The sequence below is a fragment of the Phalacrocorax carbo genome, chromosome 16 (genome assembly GCF_963921805.1).
Source record: "Phalacrocorax carbo chromosome 16, bPhaCar2.1, whole genome shotgun sequence".
Taxonomy (NCBI): Eukaryota; Metazoa; Chordata; class Aves; order Suliformes; family Phalacrocoracidae; genus Phalacrocorax; species Phalacrocorax carbo.
The window spans coordinates 9,780,178-9,808,073 of NC_087528.1; the positions used below are offsets into that span (position 1 = coordinate 9,780,178).

The 27,896-nt window shown below is 42.0% G+C and overlaps 1 protein-coding gene across 1 annotated transcript in view; it reads right to left on the reverse strand.

Annotated features, from left to right (window-relative positions):
* Nucleotides 1-27,896, reverse strand: part of FASN (fatty acid synthase) — a 45,448-nt gene that overhangs the window by 12,881 nt on the left and 4,671 nt on the right. The window contains exons 2-31 of the mRNA XM_064467161.1: nucleotides 26,256-26,396; nucleotides 25,412-25,564; nucleotides 23,944-24,117; nucleotides 22,910-23,110; nucleotides 22,337-22,459; nucleotides 21,579-21,694; nucleotides 21,190-21,324; nucleotides 17,889-18,348; nucleotides 17,346-17,533; nucleotides 16,397-16,586; nucleotides 14,945-15,039; nucleotides 14,385-14,519; nucleotides 13,885-14,088; nucleotides 12,148-12,263; nucleotides 11,516-11,691; nucleotides 10,977-11,168; nucleotides 10,611-10,691; nucleotides 10,335-10,520; nucleotides 9,841-10,020; nucleotides 9,414-9,617; nucleotides 7,847-8,157; nucleotides 7,307-7,696; nucleotides 5,150-5,314; nucleotides 4,839-4,957; nucleotides 4,578-4,732; nucleotides 4,044-4,247; nucleotides 2,893-3,043; nucleotides 2,210-2,388; nucleotides 1,548-1,667; nucleotides 1,275-1,397 (exon numbers count right to left, since the gene is read on the reverse strand). Coding sequence (XP_064323231.1) covers nucleotides 1,275-1,397; nucleotides 1,548-1,667; nucleotides 2,210-2,388; nucleotides 2,893-3,043; nucleotides 4,044-4,247; nucleotides 4,578-4,732; nucleotides 4,839-4,957; nucleotides 5,150-5,314; nucleotides 7,307-7,696; nucleotides 7,847-8,157; nucleotides 9,414-9,617; nucleotides 9,841-10,020; nucleotides 10,335-10,520; nucleotides 10,611-10,691; nucleotides 10,977-11,168; nucleotides 11,516-11,691; nucleotides 12,148-12,263; nucleotides 13,885-14,088; nucleotides 14,385-14,519; nucleotides 14,945-15,039; nucleotides 16,397-16,586; nucleotides 17,346-17,533; nucleotides 17,889-18,348; nucleotides 21,190-21,324; nucleotides 21,579-21,694; nucleotides 22,337-22,459; nucleotides 22,910-23,110; nucleotides 23,944-24,117; nucleotides 25,412-25,564; nucleotides 26,256-26,382 — 5,353 coding nt within the window. The 5' untranslated portion in view covers nucleotides 26,383-26,396. The remainder of the gene's footprint in view (nucleotides 1-1,274; nucleotides 1,398-1,547; nucleotides 1,668-2,209; nucleotides 2,389-2,892; nucleotides 3,044-4,043; nucleotides 4,248-4,577; nucleotides 4,733-4,838; nucleotides 4,958-5,149; nucleotides 5,315-7,306; nucleotides 7,697-7,846; nucleotides 8,158-9,413; nucleotides 9,618-9,840; nucleotides 10,021-10,334; nucleotides 10,521-10,610; nucleotides 10,692-10,976; nucleotides 11,169-11,515; nucleotides 11,692-12,147; nucleotides 12,264-13,884; nucleotides 14,089-14,384; nucleotides 14,520-14,944; nucleotides 15,040-16,396; nucleotides 16,587-17,345; nucleotides 17,534-17,888; nucleotides 18,349-21,189; nucleotides 21,325-21,578; nucleotides 21,695-22,336; nucleotides 22,460-22,909; nucleotides 23,111-23,943; nucleotides 24,118-25,411; nucleotides 25,565-26,255; nucleotides 26,397-27,896) is intronic.

A 27,896-nucleotide genomic window follows, 5' to 3' on the forward strand; every position in this document is an offset into this window, starting at 1 on the left:
GGGGTACATAAAACAGCATAACCAGCCGGTCAAGGGAGGTGATTATCCTGCTGTATTTAGCACTGGTGCGGCCTCACGTCAAGTACTGTGTGCAGTTCTGGGTCCCTCAGTTTAAAAAAAGATGTGAAGGTACTTAAATGCATCCAGAGGAGGGCAACAAAGCTGGTGACAAGGCTGGAAGGCATGTCCTATGAGGGGCGCCTGAGGACTCTGGGTTTGTCTAGTCTGGAGAGAAGGCAGCTGATGAGCAACCTCATTGCTCTCTGCAGCTCTCTGAGGAGATGATGTGGAGAGGGAGGTGCTGAGCTCTTCTCCCTCGGATCCAGGGACTGGACACATGGAAATGTCTCAAAGCTGTGTCAGGGAAAGTTCACACTAGATATGAGGAAACATCTCTTTGCTGAAAGGGTGGTCAAACACCGGAATAGACTTCCTAAAGAGGTGGTTGATATACCATGCCTGTCAGTATTTAAGAGGCATCTGGAAAATACCCTTAAATAATATGCTTTAATTTTTGGTCAGCCCTGAAGTGGTCAGGGAGTTGGACTAGATCACCACTGCAGGCCCCTTCCAACAGGAACTATCATACTCTATTGGAATAAGATTTGAATGGAATAGTTGAATTTGAATGGGATACAATTTAAATGGAACTATCATATTCCGTTCAAAATGGTGCAGATATTTAGCAAAACAACAAATTGAAGTTCTTTCAAGATCAGGTTCTCTATAGTTATCAGAAAAATTCCACTTTCACTCTACAAATGATCAAGTTCACCCAGAACAGAGGGCAAAACTGCAGCTTGTATTGCTATGAACTTATTTGCCAAGTTTCACAGTGTACTCATCTAATACAAATGCATATATTACATCCCAAAAAGTTTATAAGTCAAGTCCAACAGGTCTATGAAATCTACAAACTAACAGACAGTGATAAACAGTGCCAGCTGAAATGAATGCTGCCTCTTACTACCTTCCTTTTCAAACACTTCGTAGGCAACATGTCCTATACTGATTTTAAAGACAGACATTGAGGAAGATAACTTAATTATTTCGCATGTTTTATGCACATTGTCTCCAGAAAAACAGAGTGCCATGCTGCTCCAAGAGGTATTTGTTGAAGAAACTACATAAATTGTTAATGATAAAAGCGAAACAAGCATTCTAGCTAAATGCTTTTTTAAATTTGTAGATTAGTCTATGTTAATATAGTATATAGGTTGTGCTGTCATGCTGCTTAAACCTAGTGAGATGTATTTCCTGATGCCCCATCTTACCAAGCTGACTGTTGTTAGACAGATCAAATTTGCCTATTTCCAAAAAGCGCCCATGTTGAGCAAGACAACGCAAGCTGGCTTGGAGCTTCTCTTCTGCCAGGGAATTTAACACAAGGTTGACACCTGCAATGAAAGGAGAAGCAACTATTTAATAAACTCAGCTCTGCTGAGAACCTAACCCTGTTTTCTTAGTGACTCATTTTGTCTTTAGAAAGTGGAACTGCATAATGTGGCATAACTGACAAAAGAATGAAAAATATTCTTTGAACTTACCTTTCCCATTGGTAACTCGCAGTACGTGTTGCTCAAAGTTAGTATTTCGGGAGCTGGCAAAGCTATTAGCATGCAGCTGTGGGAATCTTGCTTGGAGATACTCGCGTTTCTCAGTGGAGCCTGGAAGTAGAAGGCAAGCTAAATGATGAAACAGGCCATTTTCATCTGCATATCTTTTCCTAAAGACTGTTAACTCTGAGCAGCCATCAAGCACTTGCTTCAAAGCTCAGGGTCTCAAGCTGTCAAGCCTTAGAAGAGAGGCTGTCTAGTTGTTACCGCTCATTTATGAGATGGAGCAAGGACCAGAGACAGACCAAGCCTTACAATGGATAGACACTGTTTGAGGTCATTACTGAATTTAAAGTGAAGAAGCCTTCATCTTTCTGTACTTTTGATTTTATAGTGTACAGAGGTAGATAAATTTGTCTGTGCTGTGGAAGTTTCAAGTGCATAGTCAGTAGCTGTATTTACCATGTATCCTGTTCTCAGTCTAGAAACTACATCAACATTGCAGGAAATCGTATTGAGGGGAAAAAGTATATAAATAAATATGTATTTTTAAATAGGAACACATGCACACACATTTAATCTAATATATATTTTTATATACATAATATAAATATTAAATATTCCCCCCATAACATTGGGCCCTTAGTACTCACCTACAGTAACAAAGACCTGGCAGCCCATGCTCAGAGCAATGGAAATGGCTGCTTGGCCCACACCTCCTGAGCCAGAGTGAATAAGGATACTCTCACCCTTCCTGATACCGCCTCGAACCACCAAAGCATAGTAAGCAGTGGCATAAACCACAGGCACTGAAGCTGCTTCTTCCAGAGTCCTAAGGAACAGAGTGAAAGAGTGAAGAGATCCTTAGCGTTGGAAAATACTACTAGATTCTCCAGATGAAATCTGCTTTTCTACAATGGAAAGGTCAAACTGCCAAGATAAATCAAAAAGTATAAATGGTTCTCAATCATACAGCAGACTACCACAGCTGCCAAGCACAGCCAATACTTTCATCCTTCTGCAAAAATATTTTAGTAACTAACCAGTAACATAACCAACACTGAAATCCCAGTCTGTGCTGAAACACATGGAGCTAAGAGCCCAAGAAAGAGATGAGAATCTCATGCAAGCCACTGTACAAAAACCAGTGCTCAACTCATGCGGTGAATCTAAGCCAAATCCTACAGCTATGCAGGAGACGACAGCTCTGTTGTTATTTCCCAGAAGGGAATCTACCCATTGTGGAGTCCTCTGGTCTGATCAGAGCTGTCATCAGCCTCAGGCAGGAGGCAAATCTTAACCACATACACAAACCAGAAAACAGAAGTTGACCTACCAGTTTTTAGGCACCTCCCACAGAAACTTCTTGTTACAGTCTACCATTGTAGCCAGCCCCTTTGCTGGCAGCAATCCCATCACCCTTCTTCCAGTCAGGTCCTGTCCCGAGAACTCCATGCCCAGCATGCACTGCTTCAAAGCCCAGTTACCTGAAAGAACGTAAACATCTTTTACAAAGGCAATGTCTCTTCTACAATCCCTTGAGAACTTACTACAACAGTAGTCCCTGAAAGTTGGAACCCCAGAGACAGAAAAAGTGCTGGCATTTGTCTACTGTGTACACTGTTTGTAAGTCACCATAGTTAATTTCTTGCTCTTAAGAATAAGAGTAGCAGAAAAGAACTTGGTCTCATTAAATCTTACTCTTTATCCTTGATGATATTGGTTTAGTTTCCAGTTTTCATCTGAGAAGTTCCACGGAAATTTTCAGAGGCAATTTTGTTCCTCTTTAAGAATGATACACAAACCAGCGAGGATGATCACAGCAAAACCAGCTTTACTGTGAAACCGTAATTTTTGCAAACACCTATTTTAGGCAGAGACTAATCTCAGTCATGAAGGGAAACCCTAGCCAATTCACCCATAAGAGTTTCCAAACGTGCCCATAAGAATCTCCAAATGCACTTTACGTGTTCCACCTCCCCTCCTTTCACCAGAGCTTTAAAACCATTGAACTGTCACTACATTAATTCTGAACTCCCTATGAGACAAGATATTACCACGTCCATTTTGTAGACAGGAGATTACTTCACCTTGCATTTTTCTCCCCTAAAATCAAAGCATGCCCAGTAGCACGGCAGCATGAAACTTCAACATTCTCACTTTGGTATGTACCTTACCCATTTCCAGAACATCCATCAAGTTGTTTCACCTCACGCTTGATATCTAGCAATGGGGCTAATAATGTTTCCTCACAGCAAGGTTTTTTTATTTCTGCCATATGGAAAATGGGGCTGCAACTGGAAGTAGGACTTACAGGTTTTTGGTGTACAATCCTGAAGCCGGAATATACTTCCTTTACAAAAGTATGCTTTCTTGCTAAACAAAAACACTCTAGCCAGTGCATAACTAACATTCAGGAGGTTATGTGAATAAATTCTAGAACAGTAATACATAAAAACATTTTCTTCTAGGGGACTTTTAACTCACCAGGGATAGCATCTGGAGAGAGCTTTCCTGTGGCCAACATAATGTCCCGGAAGTTGAGAGATGCATAATAGACTTTGCAGAGCTTAACATTGGGATCAGTTGTGCGGAAGTGCCGAAGTGGGGAGGCAATCCAATGAAGAGATGAGAGGTCTCCACGAGTCAACACATTTACATAGGCATATTCTGTCAACTCCTGACATTGTGCTGCAGAAGAAGGAACAATAAGAATTTCACACACATTAACACAGGCACACGCTTTCCAGAATGAGTAAATCCCTTGTGTAACTGCTACCTCCTCCTCCATTTGCTCTCCAAAACCCCCCTTCTTACCCTGCAATTCTACCCATACCCCAAACCGCTCATCCCTCCTCTTGGCACCAGAGCATGCTACTGTTCGCTCTGAGCTGTAGCAGAAGAATTCCAAGTTATCCATTAAATAATAATAGTTGCAGGAACAATAGCTACTAATTTTCTATTCAAAGTCCATTCAGACTCAAGGCCCTGCAAGTAATCCTCAGACCTCAAAGAAGTTACCTTGCTGCAATGGGAGATGCCTAAAGGAGCCCCAGTTTCCATCACGATACACATTCATCACCAGGTCGCTCTGAACAATCTTCTGCATCTCCAGGGAAGAAAGATTTGTCGGTGGGACAGATGAAGAAGGGTTCAAGTTGGAAATGAAAACACACCTAGAAGCCAAGAGTTGTCATTTTATTTGTTTTGCTATAGGTCTGAAAAGAAGCTAACATAAAAATATCTCATCTCCCACTGTGACTCAAGGGCATGCTTATGTACCTGATTCTGTGGCCTTCTGCTTCAAGGCGGAGGCAGTTCACCATTCCCAGAATTCCTGAGGTCCCACAACCAGTGGCAGTCAACCACACAGGCTGGTCCGATGGTTCAGCCAAGATCTCCTACAGAACAAACCCCCAACTGTTTTACTAGGAACCACAGAAAGGAAACAGCCCTTGTATCCTTAAGGCAGAGATGAGTAACGTATTTTAAAGAAAAGTAACTGAACACGCACACTTTAACACTGCTAACTTTCTCATTTAGAAAGTGTAATGGTTTAGAAATTCAGGTATCTATGACACAGAAATTCTCACCTTTAAGGATTCAACCCATTTAAAGTGGGTCTCATCTATTGGCAGAAAAACAGGTGTTTTGGCAGGAGCTTGCCGGCGACACAGGAAAATAACAGAGCCAAAGAACGATTTCTTCATGGCAACCAGATTCAGTGAGGCTTTGCTGAATAAGCCCTCCCACTGTGACTGTCAAATCAGTTAAGACAACAGTTAACAAGAAAGTCAGAAGTCAGTTAAAAATACAAGTCACATCTATACTTCATGTTGAGTCTCCTCAAAGATGGCTTCACCAGGAACACCAGGCATTGTCTACCTCTTTCTTGCTTTTGCTTGCAATCTTAGCATCTGTTTTGTATTGTCTCAGTACAAATACATATTTGATTGACATACCAGTATTTTATCCATGTCTAGACTATTCCTTCTTCCCTAAAAGAACCTTAGAAAGCAGTAGTACCAGTATCTCAAAACTCTGTTTAGGGAACTTGTTTTTTTACACACTTGGTAGTGTGTTAACACTGAGCAGTGACCATGCTGTCAAATCCTATAAGGTATTTTAACATGTCTAGATTTTAATTCCAGCAGTAAGTCATGCCTCCAAACGGAATGTACAGATTCCAACACAGAAAATAACAGAAATGGAAATGCTGGGGTTAGATGTTACCAGCCTATGTCACGTAAGCCCTGTCTGCAACACAAAAAGTAAAGCGGGACAGAGGAAACATGAAGTCACCCAAATCCTTCAGCTGCAGCAGAGTGGGGAGAAACAACCAACCACTAGCAGGGAAGAAGCATCTATACATGTAAGTTACATCGAAATAGCATTTCAGAAAAAACAAGAGAATGAAAGTGTATGTATGGCATATCCAGAAACACTGAAGCTCTACTACCTGAATGAAACAGATGACTGCAGGCTCTTAGAAAAGCATCCATCTGCTTTTCACATGCCAGACACAAAACAGCAGAAGGTTTTTTTACAACATGATCTCTTGAATCAAGGACTAAGGACAGTGTTCCTGTCTAGAAGACTTTAAGAACTACAGTAAGTCCAGCCTACTCTTACCTGCATAGTATCATTTTTCTTTAGAGAAGGTGGGTAAGATACATGCGAGTTGAATGCAAGAGATTTGTTAATACCAGGCTACTGACACTTATGACCTGTCTAGTTTTAAGTTATCAGCATCAGTAGCATCTCATAGTCTTCTTTTTATCCCCCTCTTCACTGCGTAAGATACAAATCCAAAGAACCCATGCTTTCTTCTCAAATCCCTTTGAGAAATCTTTGCAGAAAGTGAAGGGCTAGAGTCCATGTCATCGCAAAATTCAAAATCCAACTACTACACTCCAGAATTATAAACAAAAGAGTTGAACTCTTAGAAGTGCTACTTTCTTCTTACTCTAAAAGAAGAGCTGAGAGGCTACAGCCACTCAAATCAGGAAGAATGCCTATGTTCTGTAGAGGGGCAGTTTCCCATTATTGCTTAGTTTAACAGCTGCCAAGAGAAAGCAATGCCCTTACCCTAGCCACTCACTCTCCTCCTCTTGTGCCAGCATTGGCATTAGTTCACCTGCATGTTATAATGGTTTGCAGATATAAAGCAGACACCCTGCCCCATCCCCCTACTTCCGAGGGCTTATTTTGCTGTATCTCATTATGGGATCAGATAAAGTGGGGAGGAAGGGAAGGAGGAAGAAAAAAGGAAAGTACAAGAGAAAAGCCTTCCTTTCTAGGAGCGCAACAATGTTAGAAGAACTTGACTAGTTCTTAAAGTCTCCCTCACAGCAGTGATATCAAAAGGGAGAGAGATATTCTGATACTGAAGCATTTTAGGATTCTACAGTGATAAAGCTGTATCCCACCCAACAATGCAGCACATTATTTTACCTATAAATGAATTGCCCTGGCCAGCATTTTCAAACAGATGATAATAGATATACAAATGATAATGAATAATCTTCAATACATTAAGGCTTTCCTGACTGAACTCACAGTTTAGTCTCTCAACCTAACATGTGGAAATTCACAACTCTTCGGAAGAGGTGTTATTTACCTATTCCTGCGGGCAGCCTCAATAGAGAGCGAAGCAAGTGATATTTATCAACATTCATCATAAAAGCATCTGCAAGCAGCAGACTCCAGACTGTCCACTGAGAAAGTGTTTGTCCTTCCAGGAGACTTACCTCACTCAGGAAGCTGTGTGCCTGCTGTAGGTCTGGAGTCGTAAGGAAACTGACGGTTTCTGCAAGAGCTTCTCCTTTAAGAAGGGTGTGTAGCAAAACAAACCCTCCTTCTTTCACTGCAGCTACCAAATTAGAGAGAACTTCAGCAGTGTTCCCCAGAACATTTGTAGAATAGTTGTATACCACCAGGTCAGCATTGGTCAGGTTTTCAGGAGGAAGTTTAGATGGATCCCACTGGCTAAAGTTAACTCCAGCACTTTGTAGCTCTGTTTCACTAACTGAAAGATTTTTCAGGAGGTAGTCGGTGGCAATGTATTCCACGTGCAACAGGGGCTGAGTTTTCAGAGTATTCATGACATGAGAGAACAGATGTCCACTTCCTGCAAGAACCTGTGAGAGCAGAAGGGGAAGGAAAACAGGAAACAAAGTTGAAATATGAACGATATCTAGAATTATAACTGGAACAATAAAGGTATGCGATCAGGTTACTAGAAGGCCTGGAAACACTAGCTATTATCCCATCCCAGGCTTCCAGCTAACCTCTACTATCTTCATCCTGTGACTGGTTATGTTCTCCAAAGCCACATCCAGGCAAGTCTTCAACTCTGAAGAATCTAGTAACCCATTGAGAAGAGGGTCTTCCTGGAGGTGTGCTTTCTCTCGGGTTATGATCTCTTCCAGCTCAGAATGGAGGTTTCCATTCAAGTCCATACTACAGATTTCAGCAAGGATATGGTTAAGGCCCTTCTGTATGGGTGAGGACTCTGCATCACCCTCTTCACTTTCTAGTCCAGGGATGACTAATTTAACCCCATGCAGTGCCACTTTAGCCTGTAATTTCCGGATCAGATCTAGGGAATAGAAGGGGAAATGAAAGGAAGAGTCAGGTTTTTCCACAGATATTTCTTTTCCTCTTTGGCCCCATTCACTGTACCAGCTGATCAGCACCACAAATTACAGCATCTTGTATCATTAGCCTAGCCACAAAAGATATAGTACATGCTCCTGTACATTCATATGACTATGTATTGTGCAGTAGCTGCAGCCCCCAAACAACTAGGCCTTGCGGCAAGACAGTCTAAAACACCAAAATTATCTGTGGCAAGACTCTGGCTGCAAGAGGGCAAGAACAGAAAACCTCTGACTGATTTAGGGAGCTGTGGAGGGAAATTGTAGATTTCCACAGATACTAGAAGACTTTTTTGCTTTATAACCAGATGGAAAATAGCTCATCCTGACTGAGATCAAAAACAGCATTACAAAAAAAATAATATAAAAATCCCACTACAGCATACGTAAAAAAATTTAGAGGCAGTATTTGAACAGTGCAGAGAGAGAGAAGTCTTTAAAATCTGTTGTCAAATCAAAAGGATGATTGTGAAGACACTCTACCAATATAGAATGACAAAATTGCTGTCTCAGGATACAGCAAAATTCACCACTAGCGTAAAGACTTAAAAACACAGTGATTTTTTTTCCGATGAAAAGGCACTTAAAAGTAATGAGCTGAGTTGATGTCTCCCCATCCAAAGAGCACTGTCGTAGGTCACCAGTTTCACAATAGATTAAGCTGCTCCTATTCTATTCTTGCAGCAAACAAATATTATTTTTTTTTTGGCGTGCCTCACTAAACCAGTTTCTCTCCTGGGATACACTCTTGTGCCCACAACCAAATGGGAACAGACATGTCGGCTTCCTCATCTTGGCAATTCACAGGCAAAAACAAAACAAGAAAGCTAAAGGATTGAGGAAGTAGGATCTCCTGTCAGTATTTGAAGCAACTAGGCTAGATGTCTCCTTAAATAAGAATGATTTGTGCCTCTCTGCTTGCAGAGGGGTTTGTGCCATCAGACACCACATTGACTGTTACAGAAGGATAGACACCCCTCCCCACAGCTTTACTCCTACCCACATTCTAGAGACATCTCAGGCAGAAGTAGCTTTTAGCTTCTAGCAAGCATAGAGACATAGGACTCCTGCTGAAGTCTTCTACAGAGACTAACGCTTTATTTCTTGGATGTTCTGAAGTAGTACAAACACTTTCTCTAAGGCATTTCTTCAGGCTGGAAGATTCCCCTAGTGTGACAAGAAACCAATCCCACTCTACCTTTGCAGCACACCAGACAGGCGTGAAGATCAGCACTGGAAGACAAACAGTCATGCTCAGTATAGGGCACAAAGCAGAATTTTTCCAGGGTGGGAGAGGTCCGTTCCTGTTGTCGCCGTGGTGCCACAGAAGCATGAAGGCCACTGATCTGAACAGCTCCTGCTTTAAGGCTATCAAGACAGCAGTCCACGAAAACATCAAAAGCTGAAAGAGGAAAAAAAAAAACATAAGTTTGTATCAAACACTACAAGTATTTTATTCAAGGCAATCAGATGAACAGTGCTATGTCAGGCTGTTACAGAAGCTGTACAATAGCTAAAGAGACTAAAAAGGGCCCCCAAAGTCCATCCTACTTCTTAGGAAGTCATACATTCATCCACAGAGCAGTCAAAGCAACTAGCAAAAGCCCAAGCATGAGAGACATTACCGTTTATATTCTCCTGGTATTGGCACACCTGCTCTTGATGCAGCACTGGGTCAATACACACCGAGCGAATCCTGGTGGGTAAGCGCAGACTGCGCCCAGACTCACTTAAGATTAACACGTGTAGCAGGGTGTCAAGGAAGGTCACCCAGTTCCCATTCCACAGAATCTTCCCTGCGCTTGCTGCGGAAGAAGAGGAAAGGGAAGCCTCAATGTGATTTTGTCATTCAGCAGATGCCAGAAGTCACTGCTTATCAAATGCAAAGTTTGCCGTAGGTACCCAGCTTTCCCTGTAAACTCCAATGGTCAGTTCTACATTGGAGGTAACAGCTTCTTTAATGCTCTGTCAGAACACTTGGTTGCTCTCCATTATCACCCAAATTATAATTACTGCACAAAGCACAGTCAGGTGGACTGTTAATACAAATGGAATTAAAAGATCAAATATTCATCACTACAATAACCATGCTTGTCATTCTTCTATAAAGTAAATTCACCTTCATTGTTGCATTCCAGAACACCCTGGAAAGTTGGTCCATAATTATATCCACGCAGATGCAGCTCTTGGTAAACGTCTTCTTTCAAGAGCCTGGACTTTGAGCTTGTGTCTACTGGAGTCTGAAAGTTAGCTAGCTGGTTATGGAAGTTCTTCAGAGCAGTGCTTTCTAGGGTGGAAATCTTCCCTGATGGGCACAGTGGCAAGAATAAGAATCATCAGTGTCCATAAATTATGGATTTTAGTAGGACAGTGTACACACACTTCCTTCACTTACCACTCACAGCCAGGTTCCCATTCCCTGACACCTCAAAACAGTTAGAAGCAGGCAGGAGTTTTACTTCCAGCTTTACTGATCCTGCAAGACACATTGAAGAAGACAGGACTGATGTCATTCATCACTACCATCCCTGAGCAGAGCTTTCTCTTTCACTATCTCCAGATTCTGTGCACACAACATGGAGTAAAGATGACCATAACATGTGCTACTTAACTGTATGAATTCACTTCTTTGTTCAGTCATGTTGCACCCTTTATATTCTTTCTCCTGTGTTCCTCCTCACTTTCCCCTTGCATTTCTTTCCTTCCACTCCCTTCACTTTCATGACACAGTTTTGCAGCTGTACCAACGCTCCTCACTCACCCTTTTTGGGAATGATTGTTGCCTGATGAATTGTTACTTCTTCAAACATAACAGCTAGTTTGTCCATAACCGTCCCAAGAGACCGTGCCAGAGTTCGCCAAGCCAGTACTAGGTACCCAGTTGCTGGGTACAGGACTCTGCCATCAATGCAGTGATCAACCAAGTATTGGTCAGGAGAGTCAGGACTCACATCTGTCAAAGAATAAAGAGCAGAATAAAAATTACACAAACACCCTAGTAAAGATCAATAGTTCTATAAGAGGTCCTAGTGGTCTGCCCAACTATCCTGATTGGCAACATGCAGCTCTTAAAACGACTGAGCCTGAATCAAGGCCGTTTCCTGTTCTATTCCTATTGTTTCATCCCATTTCAGAAGCAGATCCAGTCTTTTTCAATCCAAACAAAACCAAACATTAAGCTTCAGAAGATTGCTTCAAAGATGCTACTTTGCACATTATCCTTTTCCTAGTTTTACAAAAGGAATGCAGAGGTAAAGCAGGAAAGAGAGAACCAAAACCACCCCAAACAGGCAAACACACCAATATTGTAGACTGCAGCAGATGCAGAGCCTTTGGGACCTGCTGCAAAGTCTTCAGCTTTTGGAACGGTCCATTCCTGGCTGTGTTCCCATTTGATGTGTGGAGAAATAAGGGGTGTTCCCACTGGGACAGGGTATTCCACACGTGGGAACAAGTTATTTCCAAGAACATTTATCCTAGGAAGATAAAAAAGGATCAAGACATTTTGTGGGAGGGGAAAGAGAAAAGGGGGGGGGGGGAAAGAATTAACCATAATATTTAGGGGTCAGACAGTAACTGATCTTGGGCTCCACGTCTGAGATTTCTCCAGGAGTACCACGAACACTCACTGTAGCCAAATTTATAATTCTAACAGTCTACAAGATGCAAAGTTTATTTCTAAGAGCTAGTTCCAGGTTCCTAGGCCTCTAGAATGGGACTCCTAGAAGGCACCTTCCCAGCCCAGTCTCCAGCCCAAGGCGACATTTCATAAGCGAGCATGTTAAATATGTAAAGCACAGATGTAAATCCCATTTTTTTTCCAGGTTTGCTGAAGGAGTATTTCAATCCTTGTTAAGATATCCATGCTAGAGAAGAGACTTGAATTCTCTCCTAACTGATACCCCACTCACCCTCCCCCCCAGCCTCCTTACCCAGTTAAATGAATCTTTCCAGTCTGCGTTAGGAAGAACTCCAAATTATTTTTGTGGTCTTTCTTCATCAAAGGTAGAACAGTACAAGTTTGTTTCACAGATCTCTTCACAACACCCTGGTCAAGTAAAGTCCATAAGTCACTGGTGGAAGGCATTACTTACTACTTTGTTTCTGAATTTGTCCTCTATAGATATCAAAGCACTACTTCTGTGCTAAGGGTTCTGTTCTAGGTGCTAGAACATACACCGTTTTAACAGGTAAGAGGAAGACTAGCACAATACCCTTCCAGCAACCCAAGAAGTTGCACATCTGGTAAAGCAGAACCTTTGTAATATTCATGAAATTCTGCCAAAACACAAATCTCCCTTTCCCAAGAAGATTGTCAAGTGGAATAAAAAAGCTGCACTTCAAGAACTGCAAGATAACCCTCTCAAGCCTCCCATTTGCACACACGCACACACACAGAGACCTTAGGCCTATACTCCCAGGAGCAGCCCCTTTTAGTCTGAAGCATCCTAGAGCATTTTCCAAGTGACAACTATTAAATCAAAAAATGCAGCCTTGAACATCCGACCCAGCTTGCACATTCTTTTCAATTTGATCCCATGGTCTTTAAACAGGAGATGAAATGGGGGTGCGGGGGTGGGGAGGAAGAGAAAACCAGAACACCCTCAAACCCAGGTGATGAAGTCTTTAGTCTCTTGCAGTCCAGAATTGTACAATGACTTTAACATGAAGTCTAAAATCTTTTTATAGAGAAAAATATCTGCCCAATTTAAAAGCTCTGCTCTGAGTTTCCCTTCAAGTCACTTTCAAAGCATAAATAAGAGGAATATGACATAATAAATATCCACCAGATTGGAACTCAGGAGCACTGTTTAACTACAAAATTTGATTCTCAGGTAACTATGGTTCTTCTTAAGACTTTTCTCCTCTCGCATGCCACAGACCAAATAAAAGAGACCAGTCCTCGAGACTCAAGGGACAGCCACAAGACCACAGCACTGATCTTGTGGAGCAAGTATATCCTAATATACCTCATGTTCTGCATTATCTGCTATGGAGCTAATGCCACAAAGATCTGTTCTTATGGGGTGGGGAAAAGGGAATAACGATCTGATCATTAGGGGAAAGGATTTTACAAAGAGAGAAGGCTCCTGTGGTCTCAGAGTACTTGGTCTAGGAGAAGAGGGGAAAACACCACTACCAGCCTTCACCTTCTAAGACAAGAACCTCAAACCAAATTCAGGGTACAGATGGGGATAACATTTTTCCATAGAGAAGGCCTGTTAGTCTTGAATTTCTCCCCCACCCCAATTTTTGCACATGCTCTCCATTAGATCCAAACAATTAAATGCTTTTCTTCCTCATTGCACAGTTCAGAGAGCTGTCTATCAGTTATCTGAAATGCATGGCAATGAACAAAGGCAAAAATTTGAGTGTCTGGATGGGAAAGTGGTAGCGTGTTGGGATTTTTTTTTTTTAACTATTAACATACCCTCTCCCCCAAAAAATAACCCAAACAAAAGAAAATAATCACACCAAAACCCCCACAAAAAACGCCATCAAGAAAATGTTAAAACTGGGAGAGACTCAGAAGCGCTGGAGGGAGAAAGTGTTCTCGGAAGTAGGGGAGGGTGGAGAGGAAGCGGCATTCCCTAGTCCTCAGACCCTCAAGCTCCTTTCTGCAGCAGCATATCAGTATGGTACCATACTGACACAATCAAATACAGTACCTGTAAAAGAGCATGTGGAGCAATCTCTACAACAACAGCGTTTTCTGGAATATGCTTCAGGCCTTCGTGGAACAGCACTGGACTCACTAGGTTGTTCACATGGTACTCTGCAGAGGCATTCCTAGCCAGATCACTCTGCCACTCAGATTCAGGGATAGAGGTACTGATCCACCGTGCTGAACGAGGTTTAGGGTTTGGAATGACCTACAGACAGACGAGGAAGAGGGACAGAAGGAAGAGTTACATGTCATGGATAACAATAAGACAGGCAAAAGCAAGCAGCCCTTCCTTTTTGCGGGCCATTTTTCTCAGCTTGATTGCTCAGGCCATCCTTCCACCTGAGACCATAGGACTTCAAACCTTAGGTCTTGGAAGTCCATATGCTCTTCAAGAGATTTCATTCTCCTCCTAAAGAAATTAATCCCCTTAAGCTCAACATCACCTATACTCAAATCCAGGTGCCTGAGCATAAGCCACACGAGTCAGTTTGGCAATGTTACCTTTTTCAGGGCACTGAGCAGCACTGGTGCAATAGATGCCATGTAAGGGGAATGAAATGCAACTCCAGCACTGCGCACATCCTTTGCAAACACACCATCCTTTTTCAGTTTGGCTACAAACCCAGTCACAGCATCCTAAGAAGAGAAATATAAGTGAACTAAAAATAAAAGCCCATAACGTATTTGGGATCCGTATGAGTTGCTGCACTCCCCACACCTCCCATGCCCTTCATCACTTGCCACTTAAGGGGAGCCGTATCTGGGACAAGGTTATTGCCTTTCCCTGTCTTATAATTTATCACTCATTATGCCATGGCTATAAGACTACTCAGCATAAGAGATCTTTTATTACTAGCTTACTAAGGCACTAATATCACTTCCTCTCACAGAAGATTTGAATGTTTAAGTTTAAACAAAGCACCATGTCCCCTCCCACCATTTTAACCCAGCTCCCCTTTGCAAGCAGCTGAGCTTTAACCCAGCTTCATGGTTTTGTCAAACCAGAACTTCACAGGTCCCAGTCACAACTCCGGTATGCACAGTATCCATTCCTTGCTCACCAGAGGCCCTGAAACAGTGACAGTATCTTCACAGTTGTGACAGGCCAGTACCACATCTGGAGGACAGCATTGCTTACATTCCTCCCATGACAGACCTGCAGAAGGAAGACATCAGGACAACACAAATGTTTCTAGCAGTAAGTTTCATAAGGGGAGGCAGTCTTAACTGCACAATGACTGCGTTTAATTAAACATTTTGCAAAACTGGGAAGGATTCTTAAGAGGAAGATGGACATTCCCCCTTCCCCCAAAAGTGATTCTGCAAAAGCTAAGGATATTTATCTCAGGGGTTTAACATGACATTTATCACTGTGATATTGATCACAAGAACAGAGGACTGAATCTTTGTACCATTCCATTAAGGGATGGGGTGGGGGGGAACCCACACACTTTCAAAGAAGCTACAGAACTGGTTTTGTCTCATCTTGCCCTTAGCAATCAGAGGTAGAACAGCAGAGAGAACACATGAGCTTGGCTCACAGAGACCGAGCGCCACAAAATAGCCACAGAAATGACAACTCTAGTGGCTTATATTAGCTTAACACATGCAGCATCTAGTCATTTGTTACATGGTTACAGTCACAGTAAGAACTGGAACTCAGCATCAGATTACAAAAAACATCATATGTAGCACTCTAAGATAAGTTCTGTCATAAGTGTCATGCGTTTAATATCAAGGAAAAGAAAGCTAATTAGGTAAGTAGTCCTTCATAGTTTTAAAGTAAGAAGTTTAGGATTATAACAAGTGATCTAGTCAAACACACTGCATTAGACCTGCAACAACTTTTTAAGTGTTTCAGTTTTTGTCTGTTGTGTCCGATAATAAGAAACAGAAGAACAATGCTACCAATAATAATTTTAGTTTTAAACATTAAGTTGCCATCAAGCCACACCATGAAGACAAACTGCTGGGTCCAAAGCTCAAAATTTCACCCAACAGTGGACAAAACTATGACTTACAGAAACACTGAGCAAAGCTTATTCAGGAGAAAGCTTCTTCCTAAGTGCTATTAGGCCCAAATAAGTTCTAATGGCATTAAGTTCCACTAGCCACTTGCCCACTATGTATTAGTGGCTTACTGGTTTCACATCTCATTACTCTTGCAGACAATCAGAAATATATTTTTTTTTTCCAATACTTCAAATATATATGTGTGTGCGTGTATATGTAGATCTATCTCAAGAGACAAAACCCCCAGTACCTTAGATTTTCACCTCTCTTTTCAAGGAGGTTATGCTGTGTTCCAGGTCAGAGATTATCATCATTATGTCAAATTCAATATTTAATAACCTGTTCTACATCAGAAGAAAAAGAAGAGGCAACAGTGGCCAAAATTTTACAGACATGATTGTCTCCACCAATGCATTTTAGAGCCCTATTTTATCCCAGTGCCATACAACAGAGATCAGATGTACTTTCCTGTATCACTCTTTTGGTAAGGGTATACCTACCAACAGCAGCCATTTTTCCTGGGGGAAATTTGGCCTCTTTAACGCATCGTCCTCTCCAATAAGCAGCAAGAAGGGCTTCTTCATGACTTAAGGAGCTATCTGCATAGCCACAAGCTAGCTCTCCTACTGAGTGGCCCAAAATCCCATCAGGTTGCAGACCTGCAGCCTTTAGCATATCAATCTGGGCAATCTGCAAGGAAAAGCAGGATTAGTGATTCCATGCCAGAGTAAGGAGGTGTCAGGCCTCAAAGGCACACAGCAGTAGTAAGTACATTACAAAATGGCTTTTTGATACAGACATTCTTCTCGGCCTCACTGCTTTTTTTCCCTGCCCAACAGCAGCTCCAGCCTCATTCCAAAACAATCCCAAGAATCATTATGTGACTCCAGTATTGTTTAGGCCTCTCTACTATGTAGCTTTCCACTAAGAAAGTATTTCCAACAGGAGGTTGCCAAGAGCATATCTTTACAAGTAAGAGGCAAGACCAGCTTTCCAGATCACTTCAATAGCTCTGCCTCTAGTTTGTTAAGAAACGACGACTCCTATATTGACACCCAGAATTAAAAGAGACTTCATTTAGTTCATTTGCAGAACAAATTTTACAAGGCATGCTATGGAACCTTGCTCCTTAGCACAAACATTTACATAAAACTTAAGACATTCCTTAGTCTCCTAAAAGGAGAAGCTGCATACACACGGAGATACACACAAATCAGTTCAGGTCAATATTCATCCAAGCATCTTGCAGGTGGCAGAGGCCAAAACTGTCAAGGGTGCCACGCACTCCCTCTTATCAGAAAGGTATTTCTAACAGCTGCCATTTGCCAATTACGCAAAGCAAGATTTCATTAATTGATATAAAGTGTTATGGTCTGAACAGACACACTAGCAGAGCATGGTTATGTTGACTGAGTCCATGACCCCCTCCACCAGTCATTTGACTCTTACCTGAATAGCAGCTAGTCCAACAAATGCATTGACAGGATCTTCAAAACTGTCCTCATCTGCCTGCAGAAGCAGGTCTGAGACCTTTAGGCCTGTGCTCTTCAAAGCCTCGTCCGAGCGCAATATAGACTGGCGAAACAAATCCAACTTCATAAGGCTCAGGCCCATACCTTTCCACTGTGTTCCCATGCCTGCAGGATAGGCAAGGAGAAAGTGAGCTTTAGTAACACTCCATAAAAGGAGAAGACATCACACACTTGCTCTGGCAGTGAAAGAATTCTATCTGAGACCAAGATGTACATTTCTAATACCCTCTAAATTAGGCACTGCTTTTTTATTTTCCTTGACTTTGCTATCATCAGAAAATAGCAGATGTGGAAGGATTAGATAAAACACAGGAAACATGAATCTCCTAGGCATATCACAGGGCTGCAAGATATTTCCTCATGCTAGAGTGGAAAACAACCTTAGACCACAGAGTCCAATTGCTCAAGCCCTAGATCTACAGAGGAATGCAGAAGCCTGGGCCCACTGCTGCACACCTACCTGAGCAGATGTACCAGAGCGGTCTACCAGATCCTTGAACTCGCTGAACCTCTTTTATGTCACTCTCAGTGCCAACTAGTGTGTAGCCCCTGTAGGGCATGGCGGATACAGGAATTGTAGAGATATCAGTGACCAGGCTTACAAATGGGCTGCATCCTCCATTTTTTCTGCACCCTTGAATCAGTGTTTCCACAGCTTCCTGGGTTCTGCCACAAACTTGAACCAGTCTTGGCACATCACAAGTCTCCAGAGGCTGGTCTTTTCTCCTATTTTGCCTCAGAATGACGTGAGCATTAGCACCTCCAAAGCCAAAAGAGTTGATACTGACAAGGCCACCTTTCACTGGCATTGGTTCACAAACTACCTTCAGAGTGCCATCTGTTAAGGCAGGAACCTCTGGATGTGGGACACTATAATGAAGATTTGGAGCCCACACCCCATGTTCCAAACAGAGAATGACCTGGAAGGAAGAAAAAAAAAAGCGTGTTCTATACTCCACATTTTCTTGTAACAAACATTTTGTTGTTATCATTTTACTATAAATGACCATGTAGCATACACTAAAGCAGCTCTATGTTTGGAGAAAGGGACACTTCAGAGAATAGCATTATTGATGCTACTGAGGTAGTACCTACTTCACCTAAGCAAATTTTAAGCCTATGCAGGAAGTCAGCAGTGAAGATGAGGGTGGTAGTTTTAAGTTTAGCTTCCAGACCCTTTCTACTCGAAACCCATGCAGTTTTGTTGGAAAAGCTGCATGGCTACTGAGAATATCACATCTTCTTTCTCCCGTTTCAGATCCTGTCCCTTCATCACACCCTGCTTCATCTCTCTCCAGTCACACACAACCAGCATATGCTCTTCCTTATCACAATGAATGCTTCCATTTCTGCTTTTGCTGTAAGAGTCAAGCTGAAGAACTGGTAACAAGAGTTTGTTTGCTGCTTCACATCCATTTGTTGTCTTCTCAATCCAAAGAAGAAGGAACAGGAGACTGGTCAGAACTAGCAGAGCCAAAGGGAAGTACAGAAACAGCATGAGAGTTAGAATAGCTGTGCCAAAAAAAAAAAAAAATCAAGAGCTCCCTTCTCTCAGCAGCATCTCTACAAACAGCCCATGACACCAAGCCTGTACTCCTCTGTGGCACAAGTCCAGCAAATCATGGACTACAAGGTCAGCTGCAAACACTCAGTGCTCTGTATGTTTGACAGCTCCTTCATCACCCCGAAATAGTCAGAGAAACAGATATTTGTTTGGAAGCTGTTCTTCCAAGCTGACTATCAGACACGGCAGCCTACCTGGGAGAACAACCAGCATAAATGCATGATTTCAACTCCAGTTAGCATCTTTAAAGTTGCAGTGTCCCAGGTATTTTCAGGCACACTGTCCTACACCTACAATAATATGCACTATGAACTTGCTGTTGCTTTACCCAGCATAAATATTTGTACTTTTAAGCCTGCCTTGGCTTCTACCCAAGTTTGAGAGTACAGTACAGTGAATGTACATCAGAGCCACCAAAAAGCTTTGTCTTTGTTGTACAGCAAGTAACTAGACATGTGCAGGTAAGTTTTCCCTCCCTTACCAGAATTCAGCTAAAGTGGCCTGGGCAAGCTCTTTCCTTCCTATCCACATAATTAATGGATTCTCTTCAAGTCTGAAATGATACTTTCAAGATCTATTTTCCTAATGGACATCTCACATATAAAAGCAATTTACGGAATTCCAAAAGAAAACATTTACATGAACTGCAGACTTCCCAAGACAGTTACTGTCTAAGAGACAGTGACCTTGGTGTAGTTTCTGGCTTGGTCTCAAGGACACCTGATCTGCCATTCTGATTAACTTCTGAATCTTAAAATACCAAGTTGCTGCCCAACTTTCAAAGAATTGAGAACAGAGACAGAGCTTCCAATATCCTTCCCAAGCTTCAGGTGCTTTCCAGATCTGGCATTGTGAAATGAGACCTAACAAAACTTAAAAGTATAGCAAAAAGCTATTCTAGCAGGCATGATAGGTGCCATGGGCTCTTGCCTCCAGCTGTAAATTCCTATACAAAGTTAGCTGAGAAGACTGATGAAAGAAGGGTGGGAAAACATGGCATCAGAGAAGCCTCCAAAAAGAAATTTTGGCCTTTGTCTTTGCAGTTCTGCATCTGCTGAGAAACACGGACAGGGAAACAGTACCTCAAAGTTATGATGTGGTCCTGAGAGATCACAATAGAACTGCATGAAACAAACTGTAACTTATAACATGGTATGGATGGAGACGTTTATTTTAGGACTCAGTTATCATTCCTTCTGTGAAGAAGGTGTAAGTCTGAGGGATAGAGGTGCTAAAAAAAAAAAAAAAGTAAAATTTCCTCTACAGAGAGACAGATACTGCTGTCTCGTGATTTATCTGCAGATTAGGCTATTCATGGCAAGTTGTATGTCACAGTATTTATCTGCAGGTAGGGCAATTCACAGCAAGTCAGGTCACAATAACCACTTTAGAGAGCTTAAAATTCTAGCAGTGACAGAGTACCCAACTCCAATTTGCGTCCCTCTAACGCTGTCAGTAATAGGCTTACAACCAGGTGTAAATATTAGCTAGCTCTCTGCCTAAGCAGTTTAGCAGCCAGAGCCAATAGATGATTGGCTGCGTACAGAAGTAGTTAGTAGGCTCGTTGCTAAGACAACTAGTTATTCAAGCTGGTAGCTTCATCCGAAAGAACGCAACTGGCTTCTTGCCAACACGAGAGAGATGAGGAAGAGATGATACATCCTTGACAAACAGCCAGAAGAATCAGCTACTCTTTTGGCACTGAAAACCTATGCTGCCTCTTACCTTTGGTCATTGCCAACTACTCCAAACATTTAAATCCCTTTACTTGTACGCCACTCCCCAAGCCCAAATGACTTACAGCAGTGTTCTGTTGGAAGGTCCACTGTAAGGATAATGAATAAAGTGATCCCAAAGCCTTTATTCTGAGCAGATTCGTGCTCTTGTAGAGTTCAGTAGGAAGGGGGAACTAAAGTGTGTTTGCATGCATGTGTACATGCACTTGTATGTGCACACAGTGGAGGACCACCTGGGCATTTGTCTCCAGCTTGCAGAATAGCCACCTGAGCTTTTAGAATTATTTGCCAGTGAAGCAAAAAGTAGACAATTTATGAGAATCACCTCAGTTCTTCTCATTACCAGTGAACATCTTATCCCGGATCAGTGCAAATTTTCCTTAAAACAACCAAACACTGAAAACCCCACATACTGTTGTGTTCCACCCTCCCCCAACTTTCCTTTTTAAGCCACCGGTTACCTTGGCTAAAGCAGCAAGCCCAGAGGCAGGCTCTGCATGACCCATGTTTGACTTGCATGATCCAATCAACAGTGGTTCTCTCTCATCCTCGCAGAAGGCCTTTAGAATGCCATTTAATTCCTGTGTATCTCCAACCTAGTCGGAAGAGAATCAGAACAGCTATTAGCTAGCACTTCCAAAACACACCACAAAAAAGAAACCTGAAAGATTAACATATCTGGGCAAAATCCAAAAGTGGTGAAGCAGTACATATTCTAGTAACTCATAGAAGGGAGAAATACAATTCATTTTGAAAAACAGAATAATTTGATAGAGAAGTGTGGCAAGTGGCAATGGAAGAAAACAAGGAACAAAAAAACCCACTCCAAATCCAAAGGAGCCATGCTGACCTTGGTGCCTGTCCCATGAGCTTCAAGGAACTCTGCTTCTGCAGGTTTGATTCCGCTTTCTCTGTACAAAGACTTGACCAACTGATGCTGCATCTCTCCAGATGGGAATGTCACACCTAGGACCAAAATTGCCATCAATTCATCTCTCCTATCAGATGCTTCCTGTTGTGATTTTAGCACCGTTTCAACTGCTTGGGGTTACCAGGTCCAAAAAAAATAAGGAGATACTTTCATGATTTACACCAATGTTATCAGCACCAAACACAATAAGCCTCTCACACTCTTCGGAAGAAGCGCAGAAGAACCAGAAATGGACCTAAAGCAGTAAGTTAGACTAGTGTGGGAAGATACTGGTTAACAGAATACTAGGTGTCTAGATCAAGCAGAATGTGTGAAACTTGGTGGCTCCACAACTGGAGAGGGGGTGAAGTGGGACAGCAGCAGGCAAAGAGCCTTATAGTTGTAACACCACCTACATTTCTACCATCAGTGCAGAAGTTACTGTAGTGATGTCCTGAGGAAGGCTAAGCTAGCAACAGGACATTCCTGTTACTTTGTACATCACCTGCCTCCTTCAACTTCTTTACCAAATAGGGTCTTGAAATTTGCATTACCAAAGCAGAAAAGAAAAAAACCCAAACAATAAAAAAAACTTCACACATTGAAAGAAGAATCCCACAACAGCCTATTTTTGATGACAAAGACTCTAGACTGAACAGCTCTGAAGGTATCTCACTCTTCAGAGGCTCCAGGCCTACCTTGCTCCTTAAAGCCATCACTGTTAGTTCCAGCATTGACTATTGTGGCATAGATCCGCTTAGCCAGAGATCTCTTGGTCAAAAGAAGGACAACAATAGCTTCAGAGCGACAATATCCATCTCCTTAAATCAGAGAGAGAGGAACAAGTCATTAATTCTGTTCTGCTTTGAATAAAATTGCAGAACACTATACAGTAAGGTCACCTCATTCCTGAGCTACCACTTAACAACAGACCACTTAGAGTATGATGTATCTGTTTCTTTAAAAAAATATATGAATGTCCTAGAAAGGCTCATTGCTCATTACAAATGATGATAGAAAGTTTCCATCAAGAAACAGCTATTTCTTCTCCCCAGTGACTGAGGAATGAGCCATACAGTTTCTCCCCCACAGTTAGTTTTCCAGAGTCAACAGAGCATGCAGCACAGATTAGGTCCAGGGTACGTCCCAAACAGCACACCTAGGAACAACTACAAGGCCAGCTCTTTGCTATATTACAAGAGTATCTCGTCACAGGCTCCACAGTAAGTTCCTCTCATACAAAATGACAGCTTTTTGTACTAATGCCTTACCTGAAGCATCAAAAGCCTTGCAGGCACCGCTAGGGCTAAGCATACCCAGTTTCATGAACTGCACAGAAGTGTTGGGTCTCAGCAAAATGTTGGCCCCTCCTACTAGGGCTGCATCGCACACTCCATTGCGAACTGCCTTATAAGCACCTTCCAGAGCAACAAGACTAGAGGAGCAGGCTGTGTCAATAGTTAAGCTTGGTCCTTAGGAAACAGAAAGGGAGCACAAAAAAAGCTGTTTTTTACTGTTTATTTCCTAGTGTTGTTTTCCAAAGACTACAGGATGGGATCACAAGACAAACATATTTAAAAAAATGTTAAATAAGAGTTGATTCATAACATAACAAGTAATCTTGATACAACGGGAGACAAGAATCACCATCTCTGCCTGTTTACCAGGTAACAAGGGATAAGAAAGGTGGAAGAAAGCTGCAAACAGTTTGGATTGAAGGGTATTTTTAAAAATTCCACCTCTGTCTCTATCAAACAAATACTGTAGCTTCACATGCAGGTCTCGTCTACTTCCCCATTCTAACCAGTAGAAATCCCTCCCGCTTCCTTGTGCTACGCTCACCATTATCTTTGTTGCTCTTCCCTCCACTCTCACCTTCAATGCCACTTACAGTTCAAGTTATGTCTATGCCTTCAATTACATCATTCTGGTAGCTATCCCACTTCTTCCACTTTACTCAAAGAAGAGCTAACTGTTCCAGTGAGTTTGTCTCTGGGCTAGCTTGATACCAAATAGCAGTCTAAAGGCAGGAAAGGACCTAAGCCTTTTTATGAAGGTCAGCATTTCAGATGAATGCCAGCTAAGCCCAGCAGCAGCAACTGAGTTACAAAGCCTTACGATGAGTCTTATCACACTGTTAGAGTACATTTTCTGCTTCTCACATGCTTCTTACAATAGCTGCGTGCTACTTTCTCATCCCAAAAGGGGTCTACATCATCATATCCATCCCACTCCTCTAGAGAAACTGTGGTACAGCCATGCTCAAATTGCAACTGCTCATCAGCATCAGTTCTGGGGCACGTACCTTTGAAGTCATAGAAGTAGGAAAGCCTGTTGGCAAGCATACCACGCTGGCAGCCAGTCATGCTGTATCCCAAAAGTGTTTCTGGATCTTGGCTATAGACTTCACCAGCTTCTCCCCCAGCAGTACCAATCCACACACCTGTGTTTGTGCCTTGGAGGGTGACTGGATTAATACCTATGAGGATATTGGAAGGTAGATTTCAGCAAACAAACTCATAATGAGGGGCAAACTCGGGAGATATCAGGTACACTGGCAGCAGTTCATGAAATCCTACATACTGTCCCTTTCCAGCAGGCCTGCAGCATTGTTCCCCTTACCTATAGTTACCTTTTATCTGTTTTGGTTGCAGACCTTACAAGTCTTACTGCAGACTCCACAAGAACTTTTGTATCAGCTTTTGGCCAGAGCATGCTGTGCCGAGACAGCTTTTCAGCTTAGCTGGGCATCGCTAGAGTCTTGTGTAAAAGAGTGTATGGACAATGAGAGACAAATGCTGATCAGATAAGCTAACAGCCGTCTTCCAGAGCAAAGAAAAGGAACAGACCAAAGGGGAGAAAAATTACAGCACTTGGAACATCATATGAGCACATGAATATCTATCTCTAGCCACATACAAAGCCCAGATCTGGAGCAGAAGTCAGAAAGGAAAAGTCTTAAAGCCAAGAAATGGAAAAAGAAACAACACTGCTCTTCAAAAAAAAAAAAAAAAAAAAAGAGGCATAGCAAGCTCAACTTGCAGCAATCTCTGCTGTTTCTTCTCTGTGCTTCAGGAGTCCTGGAGACAGGCAGAATATTCAAGCCTTCCAGCTGAGGCTCAGCAGAGGAGCAAGTTCAATAAGTCAGTACTAGTGAGGTGGTTACAACTTTTTCACACGTGCTTAAGTTCAGACATGAAACTGATTAACATGAAGAATAAACTTTTTGGCTCTGTGGGTAACTCAAAAGCTCAAGACACTGGCAGTGATGGAGGAAAGAGGCTCCTATTTCTGAAATCTGAGCAAACCTTCTATAGAAGCATATCAAATGCCATAAATTTTCCATGAGCCTGGCCAATAGACAGGAATATATCAGGCCATCTGCCATTTTTTTAGACCACGGATGAGAATTCCAATCAAATAATTTTCCTTTTGCACTACAAATATGCCTTTTGTTAACAAAAGGATCTATTATGGAATATTACGGTAGAGCAGAACACACAAAAGCTCTAGAACTGTCGACTGTTTAAGTGTTTCTGTTGTACTTGTTGTACAGTATAAGGCAGGCAGAGATTTCCTGGAAGTCAGTGTAGATTTCTTAGTTTAAGTTCCAGAGAAAATAGCTTTGTTCTAATGCTCATACCAGTTCTTTAGTGTCCTCTACTGTGATGGCTTTCTCTTGTTAGAGATCTCATCATACAGGCACATGTCTGCACCTGCTGCTCAGAGACAATACAGCACAATTATCCCTCTTCAGTCATTCAGATGCTTACCTCCATCCAAAATAGCTTCATAAGACACTTCCAATATCATGCGAAGTTGCGGATCCATTGTATGAGCTTGTTTGGCATGAACCCCAAAGAAGGATGCATCGAATTTGCTTAAGTCCTTGAGCTTTCCATTTCTCTTGGGCAGTCCATAAATTCCTGAGAAGAAAAATTCAACACTGAGTCACAGAACACGTCAGTTTTAAAGCGGCTACCAGCTGAGATGGTACAGAATGACCACAGCCAGTTCTCGATTACATGTGAAACCTCACTTCCCTGTTGCAGTACCCAGAGTGCTGCATTAGTATCTACCCTACCCATCTCTCTAAATCTCACTTAGAAATGAGAACACTGCATTAATAAAAAAATGGTCATTTTTAAGACTCTCCCAGATATGGCAGCAAAAGACATCTACCTAAAGATTTTTGCTTTGGCAAGTTCTACCAAGCACATAACAAATGTCCAAATCTGAGTAATCAGAGTCCAAAAGCCATGAATTACAGGACTGGACATCCTGTGCTACTTCTGAACCCAGAAGAGTGACAGAACCGTCTTACTGCCACAGCTATCGCCAGCAGGTACAGGATTCACGTTGCCTAGCTGCTCTGTCAAAGTGTTCTTTTATTTGGAAGTAAGCTATGTATGTATAAGCTACCACTGCATGGGACGTGACATTATAAAATATATAGCATGAGACCTTCCTAAGTGTTCTGCTCCTGAATTTCTTTATGACATATCAGAAGTGAATTCAGAAACTCTGGCAGGGTTTTGCATCTGATATATCCCTTCCTTTCATAGGATAATTTCTCTAGAACTCAGGGCTCCAAAAGGAGAGACAATAAGCACTCACCGGGTTTCCATCTCCGATCATCCTCTGTGACCATATCAACTCCATTTATCAGGTTCTCCCAAAACTCTTGCAAATTCTCCGATTCTGGCAGCCTTCCTGATATGCCTGCAATCACCACGTCCTCCATATCTTAACTTCTCCCTGTTGCCAAGATCCAGAAAGCAGTAAGACTAGTAAGATTTCACTTAAGTAAGAGAAGGAGAGTATATATGTACCTTGTCTTCCTGACATGTTGTGGCAAACAAGCATATTTGCAGGAGAAACACCCACACAGGAACAGCCCATGGAGTCTCTACTTGGGATGTATTTTTGTAGTAATCAAATGGATCATAAGATCCAGGGGGACAATGAGGATGAAAAAACCGTTCCTGAAGGAGTGTCAGGCTCTGAGAACCACCAGTTTCTACATGGCAACTAGAAAATGAATAGGTCTAGCTCTACCAAATGCAGAACCTCTGTTAAGTCAGCAGAGAAGAAGAATTAACATGCTGGAGCAGAGGTGGGTGGAGTAATTATGAAATACATATAGTAAAATACATAATTACAGGGCAAACCTAACAGGTAGCAAAACAAGTTCTACAATCATTACAAAGTTAAATGCTAACTTAAGAATCAATAATCAGAAAGTTTGTTGGAGGGGAGAAAGGAAAAAAAACACAAAACTACAAAACCAAACACCCCCCCCCCCCAAAACAAAAAACCCAAACCCCAAAATACACATGCAGAAAAAAAAAAGACCTACACAAAAGCAAAGATCACATTACAACTTAGCACCATCTTAAATACTCAAAACAAGGAGGGAGTTTTACATACAAAGTGTTTCCCAGCTGGACCCTGCACGGCCACGTGTTTAGAGGACTGGGAATGGGGAACTAAGTACATGTGATAGAGAGTGGGTTGGCAGAACAAATCTGGATTCCAGATGGGATGAAAAACCCTAGCTGTTGTCCCAAGGAATTTGCATTCTAAGACCCCCAACCTCATACAACACAAGAGAGCATCATGGTGTATGACACAGCATGGCAGGCCATCTATACAGATCACGACACCAAATGATAGCTCATAGATTGCAGTCAGCGCACAATTTATTTTCTACTGCACTAAAAATACATTAACAACAAAGCAGAAAGGCGGCAAGTTAACCCGATGTTTCAATAAAGTTCAAATTATAGTTTGCAGAGCCTAGGTAGGCAAGTTAGAGGAGGGGGGAACCCCCATATATATATGGTTTATTTATATATATATAAAAATATATAAATGAAAGTACGGTTGCATAAAGAAAAGAGGTAGTAAGTGTTCATAGTACTTCCTTAAATAATCCTTCTGGTAAGTAAGGGCAAAATATTCCTTAGTGTTAACATTGTGAATATTAAAAAGTAAAAGCCACCAAGAAAACTGGGCACTCAAATAGCTAAGTTTGCCTTAATAACTTTGAAGGAAAGACTTTGCTATGGAAGACCTGAAGCCTCACTTCCATCACAGATTATGCTCCATAGTGTCATGCAGGCACTTTTCTTAAGCACTGCTGGTGCGTGATCATCTCCTCCACGAAACAGCACTAACGGGTACTCTTAGATGAGCACTTCACAGCAGTTTTTCCAACCCAAGACATTTCATTTAGCCATGGCTTTGCAGCCTCTT